This window comes from Marmota monax, unplaced genomic scaffold, assembly GCF_021218885.2.
Source record: "Marmota monax isolate L192 unplaced genomic scaffold, Marmota_monax_Labrador192_F-V1.1 WCK01_AAM20220418_F8-fsc00026, whole genome shotgun sequence".
NCBI lineage: Eukaryota > Metazoa > Chordata > Mammalia > Rodentia > Sciuridae > Marmota > Marmota monax.
Genome location: NW_026693108.1, coordinates 11,676,037 through 11,698,646, shown reverse-complemented (window position 1 = coordinate 11,698,646; position 22,610 = coordinate 11,676,037). Strand labels below are relative to the sequence as shown.

The 22,610-nt window shown below is 39.1% G+C and overlaps 1 protein-coding gene across 2 annotated transcripts in view; it reads left to right on the top strand.

The window, feature by feature from the left end:
- Ubac2 (UBA domain containing 2) overlaps positions 1-22,610 on the top strand; it is a 162,671-nt gene that overhangs the window by 104,336 nt on the left and 35,725 nt on the right. For both annotated transcript variants that reach the window (XM_058582757.1, XM_046454959.1), the window contains exons 6-7: positions 2,962-3,009; positions 20,117-20,362. In XM_058582757.1, coding sequence (XP_058438740.1) covers positions 2,962-3,009; positions 20,117-20,362 — 294 coding nt within the window. The remainder of the gene's footprint in view (positions 1-2,961; positions 3,010-20,116; positions 20,363-22,610) is intronic.

The following is a 22,610-nucleotide window of genomic DNA, read 5'->3' as shown; positions in this document are numbered from 1 at the left end:
ATTTCCTCCAGCTCCTCTAGTCTGTTATCATGCATTATCAATGGCCCGTCAGGGGCGGGTGTTTCCTTACAACTTTTACAACCGTTTCTCATGAAATATGTTATTCTTCATCTCTCAGCCCCCACAAACTCCCCCTTAGCCTTCCTAATATGTATGTAACCAAATAGCTCATTTTTGCAGTTTATTCTTAACAGCTAGGATTTGCTGTAGCAGGTTTGATTTTTTTTCCCCCTTAAATTATTGTGACAGAGGCAGTATGAAATGGCAGAAAAACACCAAGGACCTGGCCCCTGGTTCTGGTATGTCTCTCACTGGCTCTGAGACTTGGGTCAAGTCATGACCCCCTGATCCTCATTTTGACCTAAGTTCCTTCTAACTCTAAAGCTAGAATCATTGAGGATGAAAAACATTATTTCCTCAATTATGGGGTAGAAATTCCATGTGGCATTATGGAAGGTCTTTGGGGATGAGTGAACTTTGGCTTAGTGATGGGGTCTGTTGACTATTTGCTTTGTCACTTATTTTTACTGAGCCCCCATTTGCCCATTTGCCTACCTGCAAAATGAAGATAATAATGCCTATATTACAAGATTATTTTAAGGATTAGATATCATAGCATTAGTGTTACTGTGTATCTGAAAAGATAAAAATAGCTAAGTCAGTGGTTCTTATTATTAATTTATCTCTATAGCTAACCCCATTCATTGCTTTTTCTGACATTATAAATGTATTGTTATACTGTTTTGTTTTACAAAAAGCAAAATAAGTAAAATATTTCTCAGAGAGAGGGGCTCTGGTTGCATAACCTCCATCACAAGAGCCTCTGTGTTTAGTGCTATTTCAGCAGTTACATGGCCTGCAGTGAAAGTAACTGCTTAAAAATGACACGGTAAATCCCGCCATCACGTACATCCACAAGAGTGTATCCTTACTGGAATAAGATATATTCCATGCTTTTATAATTATATTTAAAATGGATTCTACTGTCATGTTTAACTAAAAAGAACCAATAAATAAAAATCAGAAAGTAACCTCTTAACCCTGCTCAAAAGCAAAATATAGATGCAGCTACCACAGTTTATTCAAAGTAGTATAAATTTCTAATAATTGTCATAGTATTTTCAATAACTTTGTGAGGTAGAAGTGGATATCAGAAGGAGTGGAGGTGCCTCACTGCTTCTTTTTACAGTCTAGTCTTTGGCATGGATGGCATCCAGGGTTCTTCTTGCATCTCCAGCAGCAGTTGCCCATCTTGCATCAAGGGTGGCTGAAGTCTCCATCCTCTTCTTGCCCCACTCCCCTCTGGGCCTCTGCATGTTTTTGTGACATTCACTCTCCCCACCACAGCTACATGAAGCCAGGGACATTTCTTTAATGGATGAATGAATGGCTGTAATCTTTACCAGAAGAGCCAAAATGCTTATGAAGGGACATTATGTATCAGATGGCTTGAGAACCAGCCCTGTGGTGCCTACCCTGTGCTGGGAGCTGTGGAGGATGGGGTGAAATACAAGATGAGATACTTGTCCTCCAGGAACCCAGAGGCTAGGAAAACTCACTCCTGAACCTGTCAAAACCCAAGCAACACAGTTGGCACCAAACACACAGTAGGAAGGGGAGCTTGAGAGGATCCAAAGGAAACCAGCTTTGACTGGCAGGATGTTGGACTCCTTCTACTTATATCTGAGCAGGTTGGTGAGCACAGGGCTGTGGAGCTTGCCTATCTGCATACACCCAACTCCACCATTGATAGCTGTCTGACAGGGATACAAGTCACACAGACACTCAATTTTCTCACCAGTAGAATCAAGTTCATAGAGCTTCCTCATCAAGTGATATGGAAGATTCGCTGAGTTCAGTTTGTGGGAAACCTTGCGAGAAATGCCCAGCTTGTAGAAAGTGATAGTTAACTTATTATCCTTTTTCTTTTTAGAGGAGAACGACAGCAAAATATTTGTCTGCATAATTCTTGACCTTGTTATTATCAAAGTTATTTACGTGGAGGAAGCCTCCATGCCAGATCAGAGATTAAATTAGAAGTGGCAGCTGATATTCCTTCCTGGGTGGCCTGCACCAGAACACAGCCCACCATCCTGCAGCCCACCAGCCTCCTCTCCCTGTTCCTTGGCCTCTTACCCTTCGTGTCGTCTGCTCTGAGTGTCCTCATGGAGTGTGTGGAACTCCAAAGTTCGCATCTAACAGTTGGCAGTGAATACAGCTGCCCTGCTCCAGTGCCCTGCTTCTTCCTCAAAGATCAGAAGTCTTAACCCCTAGTCCAAGCTTCTAAAGTACACACTAGACCACAAACCATTTCTTTCTTCCAGGGACGCTTTGAGATGCTTTGATTTGTTTGGTGTTTTTTTGTTTTTGTTTATTTTACCCTGAGCACAACTCTAAAATATAATTTAGAAAGCAAAGGTAGAGATTTCTTGAGACTTAAAAATAATTACTTTTGTCACTAATTAACATTGTTATTATAAGTTTATTCTTCCTTAGATGAACTAGAATAGGAACAATACCATTTGGTACAGACCTCTAAGCTGTCAGAATTCTTCCCGTCTAAATTTAGAGAAACAATAATAAAAAGTTACAATGAGAAAGTTACGTTAACAGTTGTCATAAGTCACTAGCAACAAGCATGGATGATGACTACCTATGTTTAAATTGTTGATTCTAATAATATAATTAATACCCATTTGTAAATGATAATATACTTGAATTTCACTTGTATTTCTTTGCATGGGAATGGGCCAGGTTCAAGTAATATATTCTCAGCATTGAAGTCTAAGGTCTTAAAAAAATAACCTTATTATTAAACAAAATTTATGTTTATTTTCTATTTCCCTATGTATTTGATAGCAAGTATAATTAGTATTATAAATGGTCATGATTATGTAAAAATAAGTATACTGTTACTGGCAGTTGAATTTCATTTTTAGTTGCCTTTTTTTTCTTTTGTAGCTTTTCACCTCTGGTTCCTACATCTGGATTGTAGCCATAAGTGGACTTGTAAGTTTGATTTCCCCCTCCCTGCAATTCCCCCTGTCTTCTGGGAAAACAACAACAACAACAACAAAAAAAAAAAAAAAAACGAGGAAAAGCGTGATGCTGAACTTGTGGGCAACACTCACTTGTTCCTGACATTCTCTCAGCCCTGTCAGATCTGGCTCAGTGCTACTTCATTAGTGACTAAAAAGGGCCAGTTACTTGGAAAATTGAGACAAAGGGAGCCAGTTGGTCTGAGTTTTCAAAGTAACTTGATGTTTTAGCTAAATTGTTTTCATTAGTGTTGGTTTTATATCACATTCATAGTTTAATTCATGGTAAAAAAAAAATGACAGAAAATGAAGATGTTGGACCTACTAAAAATAAGGAGAGCTGTTGTGCTTGTTTTATAAAGAGACTGTTACGTGAGGGAAGAAAATAAGACCAACCAGCAGTCAGGTGGGTTGGAACTGACAGAAGACTCATCAGGTCTGTGGCGGGAGAAGGGGAGGAAGGGAGTGAGCCGGAGGATTTGGGTCCTCCTCCTGTGGCTGGAATTTCCTTCTCTGTCCCATACCCGTGGGACTTGGTTATATTTTATTTAGAGGGTATTTTAAAAGAAATTTAGATCATGAAGTTGAGTTTTATTCTTCCATCACTTGAATATGAACCCTCAAATTTATGAAAATAATTTTATAACTAGTGTATATGGAGTATAGTTTTAATTTCTTTCTTGGAAAAAACTAAGAAAAATATAGAATAGATTCATATGAACATGTGTAACATCAGAGAAAAAAGACTTCGAAATAACTGCAGCCCTCTGCAGACCCTTTACATAAATCACTACTTTTGGTCCTTGTTTCCCAAGTGACTGACCTGTGTTTGGGGCAAGTGTACCAACCATCCTTTCAGCCTGCTCACCTCACTCCTCACTTTCAGCTCTGTTGTTCCTCCTCTCTGTTCATTATTTTCATCTAGAACTTGATTGTTCATTCCCCTCAGCTGATGTGCTTCTGCCAAAGTCACTAGTTTTCCTCTCCCTAAATATTTTCTCATTTACCCAGGACCCCATTGAGAAGCCTTCAAACCATACAAGCAATCTGGAATTCATTTTTTTCCCCCAGTAGTAGGGATTGAATCCAGGGGTGCTCTACCACTGAGTTACATCCCCAGCCCTTTATTTATTTATTTTCATTTTGAAGTAGAGCCTGGCTAGTTCCCCATCTGGTCTTGAACTTGTGATCTGCTTGTTTCAGCCTACTAAGTAGCTGGGATTATAAGCGTGTGCCACCCTTCCTGGCCCATCTGTTGTTCTTAAGAGTTGTGGCTTTGGAACATCCTGGGATTAGACTGATTCTTAGGGCACAGTTGCCAGGCTCTCTCCCGTCTAAGTTCATCACCACTTGAACTGCCATCTTGATTGACAGTAATAAGAGCTGCATGAAGATGTACAGTTTCTTCCATACTACAATTTGTCTTAGTCTTTTATGGTTTTTTTCATAAAGCATTAAAAGAATTTCAAACTACTTTATTGTATGCTGTTTCATTGTATTCATTTATTATAGATTCATTTACTCTGAATATCCATTCCTTTCTTTAATAACTCATTATGTGACTCACTTGTTTTAAAACATCCCATTTTCTTTCCTCATTCTGTTTTTAGACAGCTGATTTTAAATTAAGTGCTTGCTGTCACCTCAGAAAGTTTCGTTTTGTGACATTTGATGCTCTAGAATTGGAGGTTGCACTTTTCATCTCTTTGTAGTCTTTTTAGAATCTAAAATATGCATGTTGTGGTCACAGTCTTTCCAGCAGACCTCTTGACATGTAGTAAGATGCCTGTTTTAACTTTTTAAAAGGAATCAGAAGATTTATGAATTTTTAACACAGAATGCCCATTGCACTATGTTTGGAATTCCAGGATGATTTGGCATTTTAGAGAATCTCACTAATAATAAATACCTCTGAGCTAATTTAATTTTTACTTCTTATAGTAATTGACTCAACCAGTTATTAACCTCCTACTGTGATCACAAATCCAATAAGTTTTCTTATTATCCTTGTTCTTTTACCCTTTATTACTATTCCACCATAATTAGATGATTCTAGCCACATTTATTTGAAATGATTGATAATAATGATAATCATAGCTGGTTTCCTTTCATGCTGTACCATAAATATTGGTGCTTGTTTTACACTTTATGAATTTTTTTTCTGACTTTACCTAGAAAATCCACAGTTTTGTTAGGAAATATTTTATGTAACACAGTATGCTGTTTATAAAGATGATTATAAAGGAGGATCTGAAAATTGTCATGAGTGTCTGGTTCGCACAGCACTGACTGCAGAGTCCCTGTGTGCCATAACAAAGCCACAGTGTGCCTTTTCCAGATGCTGATTGCTCAACACAACACAAGTTCTCTTCCCATGCAGATCAACTGACTTCCTTTTTTTTTTTTTTTTGGTTTTTATGATAAATAAAATACTAAAAAAAAAATTCATACTACCAAAAAAATATACATATTTGGGGAATTGTTACAAAACCTGTTGATGAAATTTCACCTTTTAGCATTGAAACTGATAGTTCACCTAGCAATTCTTGTGTTTTTTAAGAGAAAGAGCTTTTTTAAAAAGAAAGATGTGTGTAAAACAAGTCATCTATAATCTTCTGTCATGGAAACCAAAAAATGTACTCATGTTTTCCTGGAAAGTTGCCAACTTTGAATTGAATTTATTTTATTTAGCTAGTTATCAGTTTATTTCTTTGGGCTAGCCTAGTTTTTATCTTTCCTTATATCATTTATTCTTTCATGATTATAGATGTCTCTGTATGTACACACATGTGTCATATAACATCTCAGTGGTTAGATAAAATACAGTGTAGGAGTGTGAGTAGGAGCCTCTTTCTGTCCTCACTGATGTCACAGAAAAGTGTGAAGCCTAAGTTATTTTCCTGAGTTGGAGGAAAATTGTTTTTAGCTCTCAAGGAGCAGTAAGACTGCAGTTTGCCTGGGATGGTTGTCACTCTTCAGTTCCATTTTGTAATCCCTTGGGGAGGCCACCTGCTACTCCAAAAAGGTGAGGCGTATTCAGTTGTGTTTCATGAGTACTTTAAGATTATTCACATGCATCATTGTTTTTGTGTGCCTTGTCCCTCCTTTGACAGTTCTTTTTTTTTAATAAATTTTTTATACCTTTATTGTATTTATTGATTTTTATGTGGTGCTGAGGATCAAACCCAGGGCCTCGCACGTGCTAGGCGAGCGCTCTACCGCTGAGCCACAACCCCAGCCCCAACAGTTTTTATTTTTAATACTAACATTTAATATTTTAATTAACAGTTTTCATGAAAGATTACAAATTTTTTTTGGAAGGCTTGGTTATAATAGTCCAGTGAAATATCACAGTCTTTGCCAGGGCTTCAGTTATTTTAGGAAACCTCCTGCTTCCATCATTTCACCACCATTGCATTCAGTTGTTCTTCTGAATGTCTTTGGTGGAAGACTTTCAAAAACTGAAGCCACTCTATATATTCATAATTCTACTAGTTTTGTTACACATTTATACTTTTTTTTTTCCTTAAAGAAAGTTTTGCTTACTTATTAAACTTTGAATTCTTTTTGTGGTTCTACTGGAGAGCCTTGAAGACATCAATGGCCCAGCACTTCTTCATTTTCCGAGGTTTTATGAATCATAGTAATGAGTCATTACCACTGGGATGTGCCCTGATTCTCAAAAGCTGAGGTCTTGCACCTGATCTGATTCTTATGTGATTCAAATAGAAAGGGGCTGCTTTTGCAATTTTTCTCTTCTTTTTTTTACAATTCACATATTTATCATCATTTGGTCCTCTTCCAAGCTGCTTAAGAGCAAGTTACCAGACGGGCCAATACTTCTCAGTCTCAGGATTCTGTGCCTCAGTGGGTCCCTACTCTGTACCCACAGTCATTGCTGCCTGTGTTGTGCTTCTGTCTAGTACCCCAGACTTTGACTATCTTGTGATCAAGCAGTGTTCATGTGAAAAAAAAAACAAACTTCTACACAATAATAAGATTAGAAATGTAGATTGACGTAGATTATTTAGAACTATGAATGTGGTTTGAGTTTGATTGTTTTCTGTAGGCCGTGAGCATCTTGAAAGTGTTTTAGACACACTTGAGGTGATGCGAGATTGCAGCAACCTCACCGGGTTGTGAATAGGGGAAGGGAAGAGGAGTAGTCTGGAAGGAGTCAAGAGGGCTTTTTGAGCCGATTTGCCTTTGTCTCAATTGAAAGACAAAAATAAAAACACTTTAACTGAAAAAAAATAAAAATGGAGATAGCAGCATGTAGCATGGTAATGTTAGCTTCCTTTGGAATAAGTTTGGGGCCCAGGCTGCTTCTCGGTGGTGATAATGGCATTTGGGTCCTCTGCCTTCTCCTGCCTGTGTATGTCTTTCTCTTTATACTTCCTTTTCTTCCTGTTTATCCTCATTTCTCTTAGATTTCTTCTCCAGATCCAACTAAACAGGGTTTGGGGTAAGTCATCTGCTGCTCAAGGCCTTCGGTTAAATTTAAGGATTTAGGTTGCTGTTTGGCAGTTAACTGGAAATGAAGATGGGGCTGTGGGAGCAGTCAGGAGGTTGCTGGGTTTACGAAGCGCCGTGTGCAGAGTGGACAGTGACAGCAGCCCCTGAGGAAGCCTCCACCCTTCCGTGGCTGAAGTAGCGGTTGGGATCCCAGCCAAGTCGAGTGCTGGTGGGTCCCTGATCCCTCACACACAGGCTCACACTGGTTTAAGGTGACTCACTCTTGCTTTCTCCCTCCTCCTCCATCCTCACCTCAGGCTGCCTGGACCACGAGAAGAAAGCCCCCATACTCTGCTTTGGCAACCACAGCCCAGTCCAGGGCTGGCAGGTGATGTCCCACTAGACAGGCCTTACACAGGGAGGCAGAAACTAGTGGAAATATAGTTTTAAAATGCTCTAAGAAGGATAAATGAAATGCCAGTATCTTGTTGAAGCTAGAGAACAGAGGTACCTTATAAACTACACTATTAATGTTTATTTCTGCAGTTTATCTTTTACTTACAGCCAAAGTGCATCCTCCTTAAGGACCCTGTCCAGATTTGGCCTCCTCTACAGCTCTCAACCCATGTGCCCCACACTCCAACAGTGCGGGTGTTCACTCTTCCCAAATAGCGCAGCCTAGCTCAGGGTTCTTTTACAAACACATGGCACTTACTACACCAGGCACTTGTGGAAAATTCTATTATTTGTTCATATGTTTCTGTTTGTTCACGCATATGTGTTTAACATTTTTTTAGCCCCTGTCTTCTGGGCCCCTCCCTACAGGCACTGCATGCCCTCTTGACATCAGACTTTGTTCTGTGTCATAGAGAAAAGAAGTGATGAGAGCTTTGTCCTCTCAGAGGCCTTAAGAGCCATTGTGTGGTTCCACCATTGCCTGTTCCCTTTACCATGAGAAAAGCGTGGGCCAGGGAGGGGCTGATCCTGGTGACCCCAAAATGACAACAAATAAGTCTTTGTCATAAGCTGCTGGGATTTGGGATGCTTCATTTCTACAGTATAACGTAGCAAAAGCTGCCTAATAGTTCTTTTCTAAGCACTTTACAAATATTGTCTTAATGAGTTCTCATAAAAATTGGATGAAGTTAAGTGCAGTGGCATATGCCATAATCCCAGCAACTCAGGAGGCTGAGGCAGGAGAGTTGCAAGTTGGAGGTCAGCCTGGGCAATTAAGAGAGATCCTGTTTCAAAATAAAAAATAAAGGGTTGGGGATGTAGCTCAGTGGTAGAGTGTCCCTGGGTTCAATCCTTGGTACCAAAAAATAAATTTAAAAAAAAAAAGCAAACTTGATAAAGTAGGAATATTTGTTTTATAGGTGAAGAAGCTGAGGTACAAAGAAATTTAATTTCCCAAACACACTAGCTGATTAGTAGAGACTGGGTCAAGTTCAGACAGTATAGCTTTAGTCTTTATGTTCTTAAAAAATAGGTTTGTATAATCTTGTGGAGTTTTTTCCAACTGAATTTCTTCTTCTCCCCACATATCCCCTTTCTAGCAAAATCTTATTCAAGTCCTGACTTACTCCTTTCCTGAATCAGCCCTGTCATTTGTGTTTGTGCATGTGTTCCTAGGGATTGAACCAGGGTCACTCAGCCACTGAACTATATCCTCAGCCCTTTTTCTGAATTTTGAGGTAGATTCTCACTAAGTTGTCAGGCTGGCCTCAAACTTGTAATCCTCTTGCCTCAGCCTCCCAAATAGCTGGCTTGTGCCACCACACCCACCTTCATATATACATACATACACATACATATACACATATACGTGTATGTATATATTCATAAATGTAGTGCAAATACTTAACGAGGTCTACCCTTTCAACAAGCTTTTTTTAAGTTTAAAATACATCATAGCTAAGTGTGGTGTTGCACATCAATAACCCCAGCTACTTGTCAGGCCACTGCAGGAAGATCACAAATTTGAGGCTAACCTGGGAAATTTAGTGAGACCCTGCCTCAAAATGAAAACAGTGGAAGAGAACTTCCCTAACATTTTGGGGCCCCAGGTTCGATCCCCAGTACTGCTAAATAAATTAATTAAGAGTGTGTATGTGTGTGTGTGTAGTTGGTAAATACAGAGTGTTTTACACTAGCTCTCTAGAGCTTGTTCATTTTGCATAACTGAAATTTTATGCCTGTTGATTAGCAATTCCCCTTTCCCTGTCCTCCTCAACCCCAGCCATTGGCAGCCACCATTCCACCCCCTGATTCTGTGAATTGGACCGACCTAGATTCCTCAGGTAAACCATGCAGTATTTGTCTGTCTTGGGCTGGTTTGTTTCACGTAGCATGAGATCCTCACCATTCATTTACATTGTTGCTTGTTGCAGTTTCCTTTTTTTTTTTTTAAGGCTGAATCGTACTTGATGGTATACATATACCACATCTTGTTTATTCACTCATCCGGCAATGCACCCCTAGACTGTCTCCATGTCTCAGCTGTTGTGGGTAATGCTGCAGTGAACCTGGGAGTGCACCAGTCTCTTCCAGCCCTAATATGTCACCAGAAGTGGGATTGCTGCGTTATACAGTAATTCTATTTTTAAATTTTTTAGGATCCTCTGTACCATTTTTCATAGCGGCTGCCTCAGTTGCATCTCCACTAAAGAGTGCACAAGGGTTCCCATTGTCCCACTCCTCCCAACACCTTTCTTTTGTTTTATTGTGTTTATAATAAGCATCTTGACAAGTACGAGATGGTATTTTCTTTTGGTTTTGGTTTGCATTTTCCTGATGATAAATGATGTTGAGTATTGTTCTTTGAAACTGATAGCCATTTATGTCTTCATTGGAAAAATGCCTTTTTTGTTTGTTTGTTTTTACTTTTGAGTTGTAGGAGAGTCTTCTTTCAACTTAGTAATCATAAATTATTTTTTATAATTCCCAGTTCCTAGCATAATGTCTACCATTTGGTACATATTCTATAAATGTTGAGTTTTAAAATTTTCATATTATCAAAAGAGTAGTAAATTCTGTGCTAGAAAATGCTATAATGCTATGTGTTAGGGTGCTTTCAACCTTGCTACCTTCTGAGTTCTCAGCATGCTCTCTGCATTGCTGGAGTAGTACAGGGACTTACAGATGATGTTGCTGAGGTTCAGGTTGCACAACTGATGCGTGTTGAGCTGCAGCAGAAGCCAATGTTGTGTCCTGAACCACCGAGTCCAGTGCCCTCCACTGCACACCTTGAGGCTCTCATCCAGGTCTAATCCACCCAAGGAGGCTTACACTCAAAGCTCTCTGTTCTTCCCTTCAGCACACCACAAGATGAGTCCCTGTTGATCATCAGTGAAGACAGCATTCTGGAGGGTGGTCTTGCGTGTGAAGGTTTAAAGTGTCCAAGCAATGAACAACATAATCAGCAACTTGCTGTAGCCTTCCTTATGAATTCTGTGGGATGACCAGTCCCAAGAAGATGTTGTCTCATTGACAGCCTGTTTTCCTTGACATAAAGAATCTAGCCTGGGACTGGGGTTGTGGCTCAGTGATAGAGCGCTTGCCTCACATGCATGAGCCCCTGGCTTTAATCCTCAGCACCACACATAAATAAACAAATAAAATAAAGGTATTGTGTAAAAAAAAAAAAAATCTGGCCTATGGTTATACTTTCTCTTCAAAGAGATCAGGGTATTTAACGGTCCTCTCCCTATGCTGGGTTAAATACCCCACCTTCAACAAAGTCATTGACTTGCGTTTCTCACATTGTCCTGTATAAGAATCTGAAGTAAAGAATGGCTGAGAGAAAATTTAAAGGATAATTTTTAAAGTATCAGGCTAATTTAGTGGTGCTGCTTGTTACAGAAAAAAGCAGTGAGGGTACAGAGGTTGCCACCAAGTACCCTGCTTTCCCACGGTGAGATTCGCAGCACAGAGTGTTTTTCCCATGGGGTCAGACATTGTCCTCTTAAAAGATTTGAAGTCTCGAATCAATTGATTATCTCTTAAAATGTGTGTGTGTGTGTGTGTGTGTGTGTGTTTTAATAGAAGACTCTGGTGTTCCTTCCTCTTTGGGACTGACTGTTGATATTTCTCTTCTATCTTGATGACAGCCTCTGAAAAAGGACTATGGTAATATCAAAACATTATTTTGAATTTATTTGTTTTTTTTTTTTTTTATAAATGTGGCTTAATTAACACATTTGTAACTTACATTAATTGATGTTATCAGGTGGGGACATTTTCAAGGTATCAGAAGTTTTTTTATTTGTTTAAGTATTTTTATTTTGCAAAAACCCCATCTCTTATAAAACTTAAAAAGATTGTATTTCTATAAATATCTAGATCTTCATATTCACTTATTTTGAAAAACTCTTTTTCTCTTTGTGTATTAAGATGTTACATACAATAGAATTTGCGAGGTTTTTGTTTTTGTTTTTGGTACCAGGGATTGAACCCAGGGTGCTTTAACTACTGAGTCACATCCCTGGCCCTTTTGTCATATAATTTTGCCTTTTCTAGATATTTGTGCCTTTAGAATTATATAGTAGGAAATCTTTTACATTTTGCTTCTTTCACTTAACATATTTGTTTACAGATTTTTGTTTTGTTGTTTTTTGGGGGGGATTGTTTGTTTGTTTTTGAAACTGGATCTTGCTCTGCTGCCCAAACTGGCCTCCAATTTCTGTGCTCAAGTGATCCTCCCACTTCAGTCTCCTGAGTAGCTGAGACTACAGGTGTAGCACCTCACCCCACAAACACGCTTTTTGAGATTTGTTTATTTTATTAACATTCATATTTTATTAATATTCATTTCTTGTTATTTTAAGTTTAATTAACTGTGCCACAGTTTGTTTATCTATTCACCAATTGATCAACATCTGGGTTGCTTCCAGGTTTGGATTATCATGTAGAATTCTGCTACGCACATTACTGTATCTGAGTGGGTGTACATATATTTTCACTTCCCTGTGAGATTTTTGGCTCATCTGGTAAGTGAATATTCAACAATAAGAGGTTCTACCATATTATGTACAAAGTGGCTATACCATTTTACATTTCTGCCCTCAATGCAGGAGAGTTCCAACTGTTCCACATCCTCAGCAACATTCCGGTATTCTCAGTCATTTTATCTTTAACTATTCTAGTAGATGTGTAGTGGTATTTTATGGTTTTAATTTGCATCTCTCTAGTGATGATAAGGCTCTTCCATGTGCTTATTTGTCATCTGCATATCTACTTTGGAAGTGTCTTTTCAAATCTTTTGCCCATTGTTTTCCATTGGATTATTTATCACTTTATAGTTAAATGAAAACTTTCTCTATTATGAATTATGCAGTTTCTTGGACATGTTTTCTAAAAAAATCTATCCCAATCTGTAGCTTGCCTATTTTCGTAACTGTGTCTTTGAAGGAACAAAATTTTGAAATGCTCACTGATTCATTGTTAGCAATTATTTTTAAGTTTCTGCTTTTGATGTCATACTTAAGAAATTTTTACAAATCTATCTCAAAGATTTTCTCCTACATTTTATTATAGAATTTAGTAGTTTGGGGTGTTTATTAAAGTCTCTGATAAAGTTTGAATGTAATACTTGGGAGGTAAGAGTTCAGATTTATTTTTTTCCACATAGATATCTAGTTATCCATCATTATTTGCTGTATTCTCAATTTTGCATTACCAAGGAACCTTTGTGAAAACTCAGTTGACTAATGTAGGTGTATTTCTTGACTCTTTTCCATCCTAGTGATTTAATATGTCTATCTTTACCCCAATACCATACTGCATGGCTTTAGTGGCTTTATGATCTGTCATGTGATATCAAGCAACATAAATCCTCCAACCTTTTTATTCTTTTTCAAAACTGGTTTACCTGTCTTAAGAATGTTGGCTGTTTATGTACACTTTAAAAATAAACTTGTAAAAATAAATTAAATAAAATAAACTTGTAACTTCTTTTTTTTTAATTTATTTTTTTTTAAATTTTTTTTAATTGGTTGTTCAATACATTACAAAGCTCATGACATATCATCTTCCATACATTTGATTCAAGTGGGTTATGAACTCCCATTTTTTACCCCAAATACAAGTTGCAGAATCACATCGGTTACACATCCACATTTTTACATAATACCATATTAGTGACTGTTGTATTCTGCTACCTTTCCTATCCCCTACTATCCCCCCTCCCCTTCCCTCTCATCTTCCCTCTCTACCCCATCTGCTGTTGTTTAATTCTCTCCCTTGTTTTTTTTTTCCCCTTTCTCCTCACAAACTCTTATATGTAATTTTGTGTAACAATGAGGGTCTCCTTCCATTTCCATAGTTTCCCTTCTCTCTCCCTTTCTCTCCCCCCACTCGTCTCTGTTTAATGTTAATCTTTTCCTCATGCTCTTCTTCCCTGTTCTGATCTTAGTTGCTCTCTTTATATCAAAGAAGACATTTGGCATTTGTTTTTTAGGTATTGGCTAGCTTCACTTAGCATAATCTGCTCTAATGCCATCCATTTCCCTGCAAATGCCATACTTGTAACTTCTTCAAAAAAGGAAAAAAAAAAACAAGTGAAGTTTTGCTTGGGTTTACATTGAAACTGTAGTTCAACTTGGAAAGAATTGCCATAGTGATGGTTTTAAAATATGTCCACAAATTCTTTTACACTCCAAAAGGTGAATCTTATTTCCCCTCCCTCACACTATAGACTGTACTTGGTGACCCACCTATAATTTGATAGAATGTGGCAAAAATGATGAGAGAGACTACCAAGAGGGGGTCACAACAGACACAGCTGCTTTTGTCTTGATTTCTCTTGGATCACTTTCTCTTGAGGAAGCCAGCAGCCATAACATGAAGACACTAAAGTTGCCTGTGGTCATGTCCACATGGCCAGGAACTGTGGCCTCCTGTCACCAGTCAGCACTAACTTGCCAGGTGTGTTTTTGAACCATCTTAGAAGCTCATCATCCAGACCCAGCTAAGTCTTCAGATGAATACAAACAGGCTGACACCTTGACTTCAGCTTCATGAGAGACCTTGAGCCATAACCACCCAACTAAGCTACTCCACTATTCCTCCCACAGAAATACTGCTTTAAGTCTGAGCTTCAAGTAAGGTATTATTCAATATCAATAGCTTATACAACCATTTTAATAATGTTGTCTTCTAATCCATGAACATGGAATGCCTCCTTCTTGCAATTTTTGGATTTTCAATGTACAGACCTTGCACATCTTTCATTAAATGTATTCCTAATTCTGATTTTTATACTATTATAGTTATTTTTATAGTTTTTCCCCAACTGTTAGTTGCTAGTTGTATAGAAATGTAGTTGACTTATTTATTGCTTTTATGTTCTGCGACTTTGCTAAATTCATTTATTATTTCTGTGTGTAACTTTACTGTGAATTCTTAGGATTTTCTACATGCATGATTATGTCATCAAGAAATAAGTTTTATTTATATGCTTTACTTCTTCCTTTCCAATCTGTGTCTTATTTTTCTTGTTTTACTACACTAGCTAGCTAAGACCTCTAGTACAGTGCTAAATAAAAGTGATGAGTGGACATCCTTGCCTTGTTCCTGGCCTTAGATTGAAAGCATTGTATTTTTCACCATTGAGTTTATATCTATAAATCTACAGATCTTTCTAGTTCTTCACATTCACATTTGGTTTATTTTTAGTCCAGTGTAAGAAACAAGTTTCGACATAAGCCTGTTTCCCCTTAACTTTTAACTAGGTATATCCACTGGACTAAGTTCTGGCATTTTGACCAGTAAGCTGGTAGAGTTTCTGGAAAGGCTTCTCTAAAGTCGCCTTCATACTTTTTTTTTGTTCCTTAGTTTCTTCCGACTCCCTGAAGTGCAATTAAAATGGTTGAAGTTTTTTTTTTTTTTAACATGAGGGAGAAATAAAATTCTATTGTATTTAAGGCACTGTTGTTTGAGATTTTTCTGCTTTGTGCAGCTAACCTAGTCCTCCTGAGGCATGATTTGCCAAAAAAGGAAAATTAGAGCAGATAAGACAGTTTATTAGAAATGAATAACCTATAACCAGGCTAATTCTGTCTGCATGCTAATTCAGAATCTCAACAATCAGAAGGATATCCAGTGTTTTAATTGGATGCCTCAAAATCTTCCCTAACATGAAAGAGCTAGGGCAGCTATACAGAGTTCAGTCAGAATCACTTTTGCACTTGAAGAAAAAGACAGCAAGACTCAAAATAACTGCTAAAGCCACATGGTTCTTTGTGTCATGAAAAGAACGATCTTTTCAAAATTAATCACAAATGGCAGAAATAACTTAGGGCATCCCTAATTTGCATACACATTCTTTGGGTGATAAATTAAGGACTTTCCAGAGTTCCCTCTTTCTTTTAGTGTTGTCAGTACAGAAGAAGGACACGAAGTCTGCTTGCTGAGGCCCAGGCAAAAGGGGACATTTGTTCCTGTCATATGCAGAAGCAATGTCATTCCCCAAGGAAAGGAGCCCCTTGGGTTTAGGTGTTTGTACCATTAGATGGAAGGTTTCTTGAATGTGGGAACTGTGGTCCACAGGACTCCAGCTGTGCAGCTTGCCTAGTAGATTTTGTTCAGACACATCTGGCTGGAGAAAGAGCAGCACCTGGTAGTGTCACTGCCAGGTCACGGCTTCTCACCTTTGCCTGCGGTTGTTTCAGGCTTACATTAAACAGGACCAGAGGACACTTGAGGTTGAGACTCTGTAAACAAGAGCATTCATGTTTTCATCCAGCAAATTCAATTCTTAATTTGCCCATGAGCATTATTTCATTGTTCCCTTTCTAAAGGCTTAATAATCTTGTTACCCATAGTGGCTTAAAAGAAAATGATTTCCTGTGTTTTGCATTGGTGCTTAGACTTAGGAGGGAATAGCACATGGGGTACTCCTCCCTTCAGCCCTGAGCCTAGTCTCAGTCTTTGGCTAACACTTTCAGTGGGATGTTCTCTGGTTTCCTGATCTCTGTGTCCCTTTTCCTAACCAGAGTTCCGATTCTTGCATCTGAGTACTCAGAATCCAGCTCTAGTTGGCCTTTCCAGATAGTCATCCCTTTTGCCCTATCTGTTCATCTGTTTCTCCTTCCCTATTAAATAGGCAGCCCTTCATTTGACCTTTGGAGGGCTTCTCATGTCCCTGGGTAGTTTCCCCTGGCCTTATGATGTACAAATTCCAGCATTTGGGTTTTGTTGTTTTGGTTTTTTCATTGGTTGGTTTTTTGTTTGTTTGTTTTGGTTTTTAGTTGTATTTGGGGGGGGGGGGGGGGAGTACCGAATCTAAGGCCTTGTCTGTGCTAGGCAAGCAGTTTACCACAGAGCTTTGCCTCCAGCCCATGGTCTGTTTTTAAAGCCTATTTTTTGACAAGCTGTGTGGCTTTCAAGGAAACAATCTCATTCATCAGTCTCAATACAAGAAGGATTTGTGAGATAATGAAAATTAGTTTTAAAAGTAATGTATAAATATAAGGTAGCAATGATAATGTGATACTCTAAAAGCTTTTCATAGAGACTAGATCAAACTTTGATGCAGTTATTTTTACCCCATCATGTATTGGAAAGGGGTGGTGTGATTATCAAATGTTTACAGGAAACTAAACTTTTAAGCTCTACACATTTTAATCCTTTGTGAATATCCAAAACATTTTAAAGTAGTGCTTTGTTTGTTTGACAACTCAAGGTCATGCTGATATGCAGAGCAGGGACAGGTGGCCCTTCTCTCTTGCACACTGCTCCTGCACACGTGATTACCTGTAGCTCCACATCACTGTTTTATCACTGGGTGTATAGTGGAGATTGGTCAGCTTACAGAAGTGGAATTGAAGTGCATGCAGTCTTTTATTTCTGGCTTCTTTCACCTAACATGATATTTTTACAGTTTAAACTTAAATATTCAATATAAATTTGAGGATTGGCATTTACATTTCAATACAACACCCTGTTAAGATTTTATTTTGAAATATATTCTAGTCATATATTCTTGGTGAAAATTGGAATCTTTTATATATTGTTTTATTTATATATGACAACAGAATGCATTACAGTTCTTATTACACAAATAGAGTACAATTTTTCATATCTCTGGTTGTATACACAGTACATTCACATGAAAATTGGAATCTTAATTCTGCATCTTCCCATTCATGGATGGTGGTATCCTTACTTATGTTTCTCAAATTATCCCTTATTACATACTTTTTAAGTTCGCTCTATCAAGGCCTCATGTAATTTTTATTTATTTATTCCTAGCATCTCTTAGCTTTTTTCCCTCCTAGGCAGTATGTGTTTCACCTCTGGTTGCTTTTAAGGATTTCTTTTTATCTTACTAGAAGTCAATTTCATTTTGTTATGCGTCTGGGACTCTTATGTTTTAAATCTGAGGATGTATGTTCCTTATCAATTCTGGAAAACTCTCAGCTATCATCTCTTTAAATATAGTCCTACTCTGCCTGGGTTCCTCTCTCGTCTGTGGGCGCACCCTGATATGCTCTCTGCCTGCCTTGCCTGCTCAGACCCTCTTGGGTTCCTGCCCCACAGAGGGAGGGCAAAAACGAGGCTTGCTGGCTGTGGGAGGAAGTGGGTGCTTTTCACAGGCTCAGCCTTGAGCCCGCGTTCAGGGTACCCCTTTCGTGCCCAGTGATTTGTATGTGTGCAGTGTGCTTTCCGTTTTGTTGAGTGTGGTTCAGGATAACAGATACAGAGTTTGTTTCTGTTTTCATTTTCTTTGTTTTGTACTATTTTTGAGAGAAGGAGCTTGGAAATTATTGAAACCAAAAGCCCCCCACCATTCACTCTTCAATCCACTATCCGCTTTTGCTCCTGCCACTGCTCCAGAGTGTTCCCGTGAGGTCATCAGAGGCCTCTGTGGGCACAGCCATTTCTCTCTGTCTTACTTAACTGTCAGCTGCATTAAATGCAGCCAGCTATTCCCCTCTGCACACATGCTTTCTGGCCTCACTGGTATAAAACTCTTCTAGTTTCTCCTCTTTCCCTGGCAGCCTCTTCACAGATTTGTGTACTGGCATCTTCTATTTCATCTATCCATCCATCTACAAAATGTGAGTGTACTCCTAAATTCATTCCTTAGCACTGTCCTTCTATTAAAAACTCCCTCCCCATACTATGTCATGTGATCTCATTGGTTTAATATGTGATATCCAAAGACTTCCAAATTCCTATCTCTGCCTTGTTCCTTAAGTTCCAATCTGTATATCCAGCTGCCTACTTCATAGCTTCACTAAAATGCTCCCAGGTTCAATCCTGCATAGTGTTTGCTGTTCGTCTACCTAGAAGTAGTCTTCTCTTAACTCTTCAAGTAACTAACACCCCATCATCTGCTCAGGTATCATTCCTTTAAGGGCTTCCCTCACCACCCAAACTAAAGTACATCCCTGCTCCAAGTCACTATGTCCTTCATAGAACTCAGGTGAGACTTGCTTACTGTCTTTTCTCCATACTGATCACTATTGTTCTATAAGAACAGCACTGTGTCTGTCTAACCTCAGCACCATTCCCAGCATAGGAGCTCAGCGAGCCCTTGCCTTCTTAGCTTAAATGACATTAATAAGACTTTAAAGTGCACTGTTGTGAAGGCAGACAGTTACTGTGTGCTTTTATTTGGTCTGAAAATTACATATAAGAGGATGTGAGGGGAAAGGGAAAAAAAAAACAAGAGAAAGAAATGAATTACAGTAGATGGGGTAGAGGGAGAAGAGGGGAGGGGAGGGGATATAGGAAGGGGATAGGAAAAGGCAGCAAAATACAACAGACACTAGTATGGCAGTATGTATAAACGTGGATGTGTAACCAATGTGATACTGCAATCTGTACACGTGGCAAAAATGGGAGTTCATAACCCACTTGAATCAAATGTATGAAATATGATATGTCAAGAGCATTGTAATGTTTTGAACAACCAATAAAAAATTCATAAGATTAAAGATGTTTTTTAAACAAAGGAATAACCATAGTTGTTTTTACCTAGAAAACCACAGTCTTGAGACTTTTCATTCCATATAAATGACCTTCAAAATTTAAAATAGGTTTGTTGTAAAAAGAACCATCATATATTGCTAAGTAATATTGATGAGGAATCAGGCATCTAGAAAAATCAGTACTTGAAAAATTGATTAAAACACTATATAAATAAAAGCCAAAGTTTTAGATTGTCCTTATTTTCTGATGAATGACTGGGTCAGCTGATGGATCACCAGAGTTGTCTTCTACTGGTATCTTTTTCTCTGATGGCCATCTGCCAATATGGGTAACCATAGTTAGTAGAGTATGAAATTGTTTTGATAATCAAATTTATGGCTTTTTAAAAAATGAAGACTTTTTTAAAAAATTGGTTTGTACTTTGAATACTTTGAATATTAAATGGCTAGGGTTTTACTATCTCCTAATTTAATAAAAACAACTTTGTTTTACCAAGTAAATTAAATTTTTGTTAGTTTGTATTACTTAGTATTCTGCAATATAGTAGAGGTTTTGCTCATCACCTAACACTGCTAAAACTGAGAAAAATGCCATCTGAAATGTTTTACAGTTATAATTTCTATCTTAAATATATTCTTTAAAATGTGATTACATTTAAACAATCCAGCTGGACTTCTTTCTTTTAGATCTCAGGTCTGTGCTATGACCGAAAAATGTTGCAAGTTCACCAGGTGCTCTGCATCCCCAGCTGGGTGGCACAGTTCTTCTCTTGGACACTTGAACCCATCTTCTCATCTTCAGAACCCACCAGTGAGGCCAGAGTTGGGATGGGAGCCACAGTGGACATCCAGAGGCAGCAAAGAATGGAGCAGCTTGATCGGCAGCTGATGCTCTCCCAGTTTGCACAAGTGAGGCGGCAGAGACAGCCGCAGGTAATTAATGGCATAAATACTCCGAGAGCAAACTCTCCCCTATGATCATGTATGTGACAGCAACTTCATTTTATTCCTATGTTTTGTGATGTGGATTTGACATGTTTCCAAATAGAACATTGGTCCTGATAGTGGTTATTCTTGGTTTTGTTTTGTTAAGGTAAAAAAAAAAAAATGGAGCTGAGTGATTGGTCAAACTGGACATTCTTTTCCACTTATATTAGATAATCACCGTTTCTTGGAGAAACACCAACCTAGTTAACACAATAGGATATTTATCTGTGTTTATAATCTTGTAAAAGCCACAGTATCTTCCTGTTAAAAATGCTACTTGTGTGCTGTGGATGAAGAACAAACGCAAAGCTTTATGATTTTCCTTGGTTGAGATGAGGAGAATGTGAAGATGAGAATAAGGGAATAACCAATGAACAAATCAAATAAGTGCCATGTTTTGTTAACCTTGTTATCAATAACCAGGAACTATTACACACGTATCAGTAAATACTGTAGTATCTAGGCAGTCTGATACTGCACCTGTCCTTCAGAGGAGCTCTTGCTATGACACATCTATTACCCAGCACACTGAGTTCTTTACACCTTACCTCCACCTTCATCACCCTCCAGAGCAGCAAGAGACATGATTCTCTCCTGCTGGATCCCTGTCTCCTGCCAGCCCAGGTGCAGGCGGTAGGTCTGCAGGTGTCTCAGCAACCTGGAGAAGAGAAGTCAGCTCTGAAATCCTTAAAGGCCATTGTGGGCACAGGTCCCAGCATTTGGATCTGGGGTGGGATGAAGGCATGGGAGAGCAAGAAGGCATGGGAGAGCGAGAGAAGCAGAAGTTGTCCCCTAAAGACATATTTGAATTTGAAGTGACTCTGGAGCATACCATAAAAGTACCCATGGTATGTTTAAGGATGGAGGACAGACATCTCTCTTGGAGCTAGAGGTACAGGTGAAGGAGTCAACTCTATATAGAAGCAAGCTGAGCAAAAGACTAGATGAGCTCTAAGTGAAGAACCGCAACCAAGGTGAACATGGCTGTAGGCGAAGCTTTGTATTTGGCAGGAGGAGGTGGATCCTGCAAGGAAACTGAAAGAAGAATGGAAAGATGGGCTGAGGACGGAGCTCAGTGGCAGAGCACTCCCTAATTAAAAAAAAAAAAAAAGAACAGAAAGGGCAAAATGTGTGTTCTAGTGGTACTGGATGGGGAACCCAGCAAGGCCTTCTGCTCATGTGTTCTTGGTCTGTGTACTTGTAGCGTTCCTTTCTCCCTGGACCCCTCTGGAATGAGGGTCATCAAGAGAGAAAGGAGAAAATGACTTTTCTAGGTTTTTTGGTTTGCTTTGAGGGGAGGGTATCAGTTTCTATAACCTGTTTTAGGGAAGAGAAATTCTAGTTTCTAATACTTGTTTCAGGGGAGAAGGAACAGGAGACAGGCTGACAGAAGGTCAGAGTGATCTTACTTCTAGAGACCTTCCAATTCCTTCAGTTCAAAGTACTCAGCACATCAAGGTGCCATGCTTGACCTCATCTAACCTTAATTACTTCCTTCAAGACTCTGTCTTTAAATACAGTCGTGCTGTGGTGTCGGGCTTCAGCATATGAATGCGGGAGGTTAGGGTTCTGTCCAGAACACTGCCCCTTTCAGAGTGGAAAGGGCCCTGTTTGTTCTGGGGACATAGGTGTATTGGGTTGTGTGGTCTCTGTTGGTGCAGGTTAGATGCAGTCACCAGTGCAGCCTGGGTGAGTGGGGCTGCTGCATAGTCTGCGTCCTGCCACCCTGGCTACCCTATTCATGTGCCAACGCTGGGATGCCAGTGACAGAGTTGCCAGGTCCCTCTGCTTGCCTGCTGTTTGGTGCCTTTTGGGTGGGGGATGTCCACAGTAGGCGTTAATCTGTAAAACAAAGCCTTCATCCTTCCTGTGTGTTCCTTTAGGCCTGTCCACTTGCCTCTTCCACGGGTTTCCTTGTTCCACTACTGTCCAGTCCACTGACCAGCCCACAGAGTCATTGGCCACTTCCAGTAAATCCATGTTCCACATATCATCACTTCAGGCCCCTTCTCTTTCTACACTAAGTGGCTGACTGTATGCGCCACCAGCTCTGCCCACTGGAGAATTTGCCCACCTTGCTATCCTTTGGGGACCCCGTGAATGGAGCCATAGTGTAGCCATGATCCCTTTCTACCAACTGTCAACCAGATTGGGCCATTGTTCTCTGTCACTTGGTCATCAAGGACCCACCAAC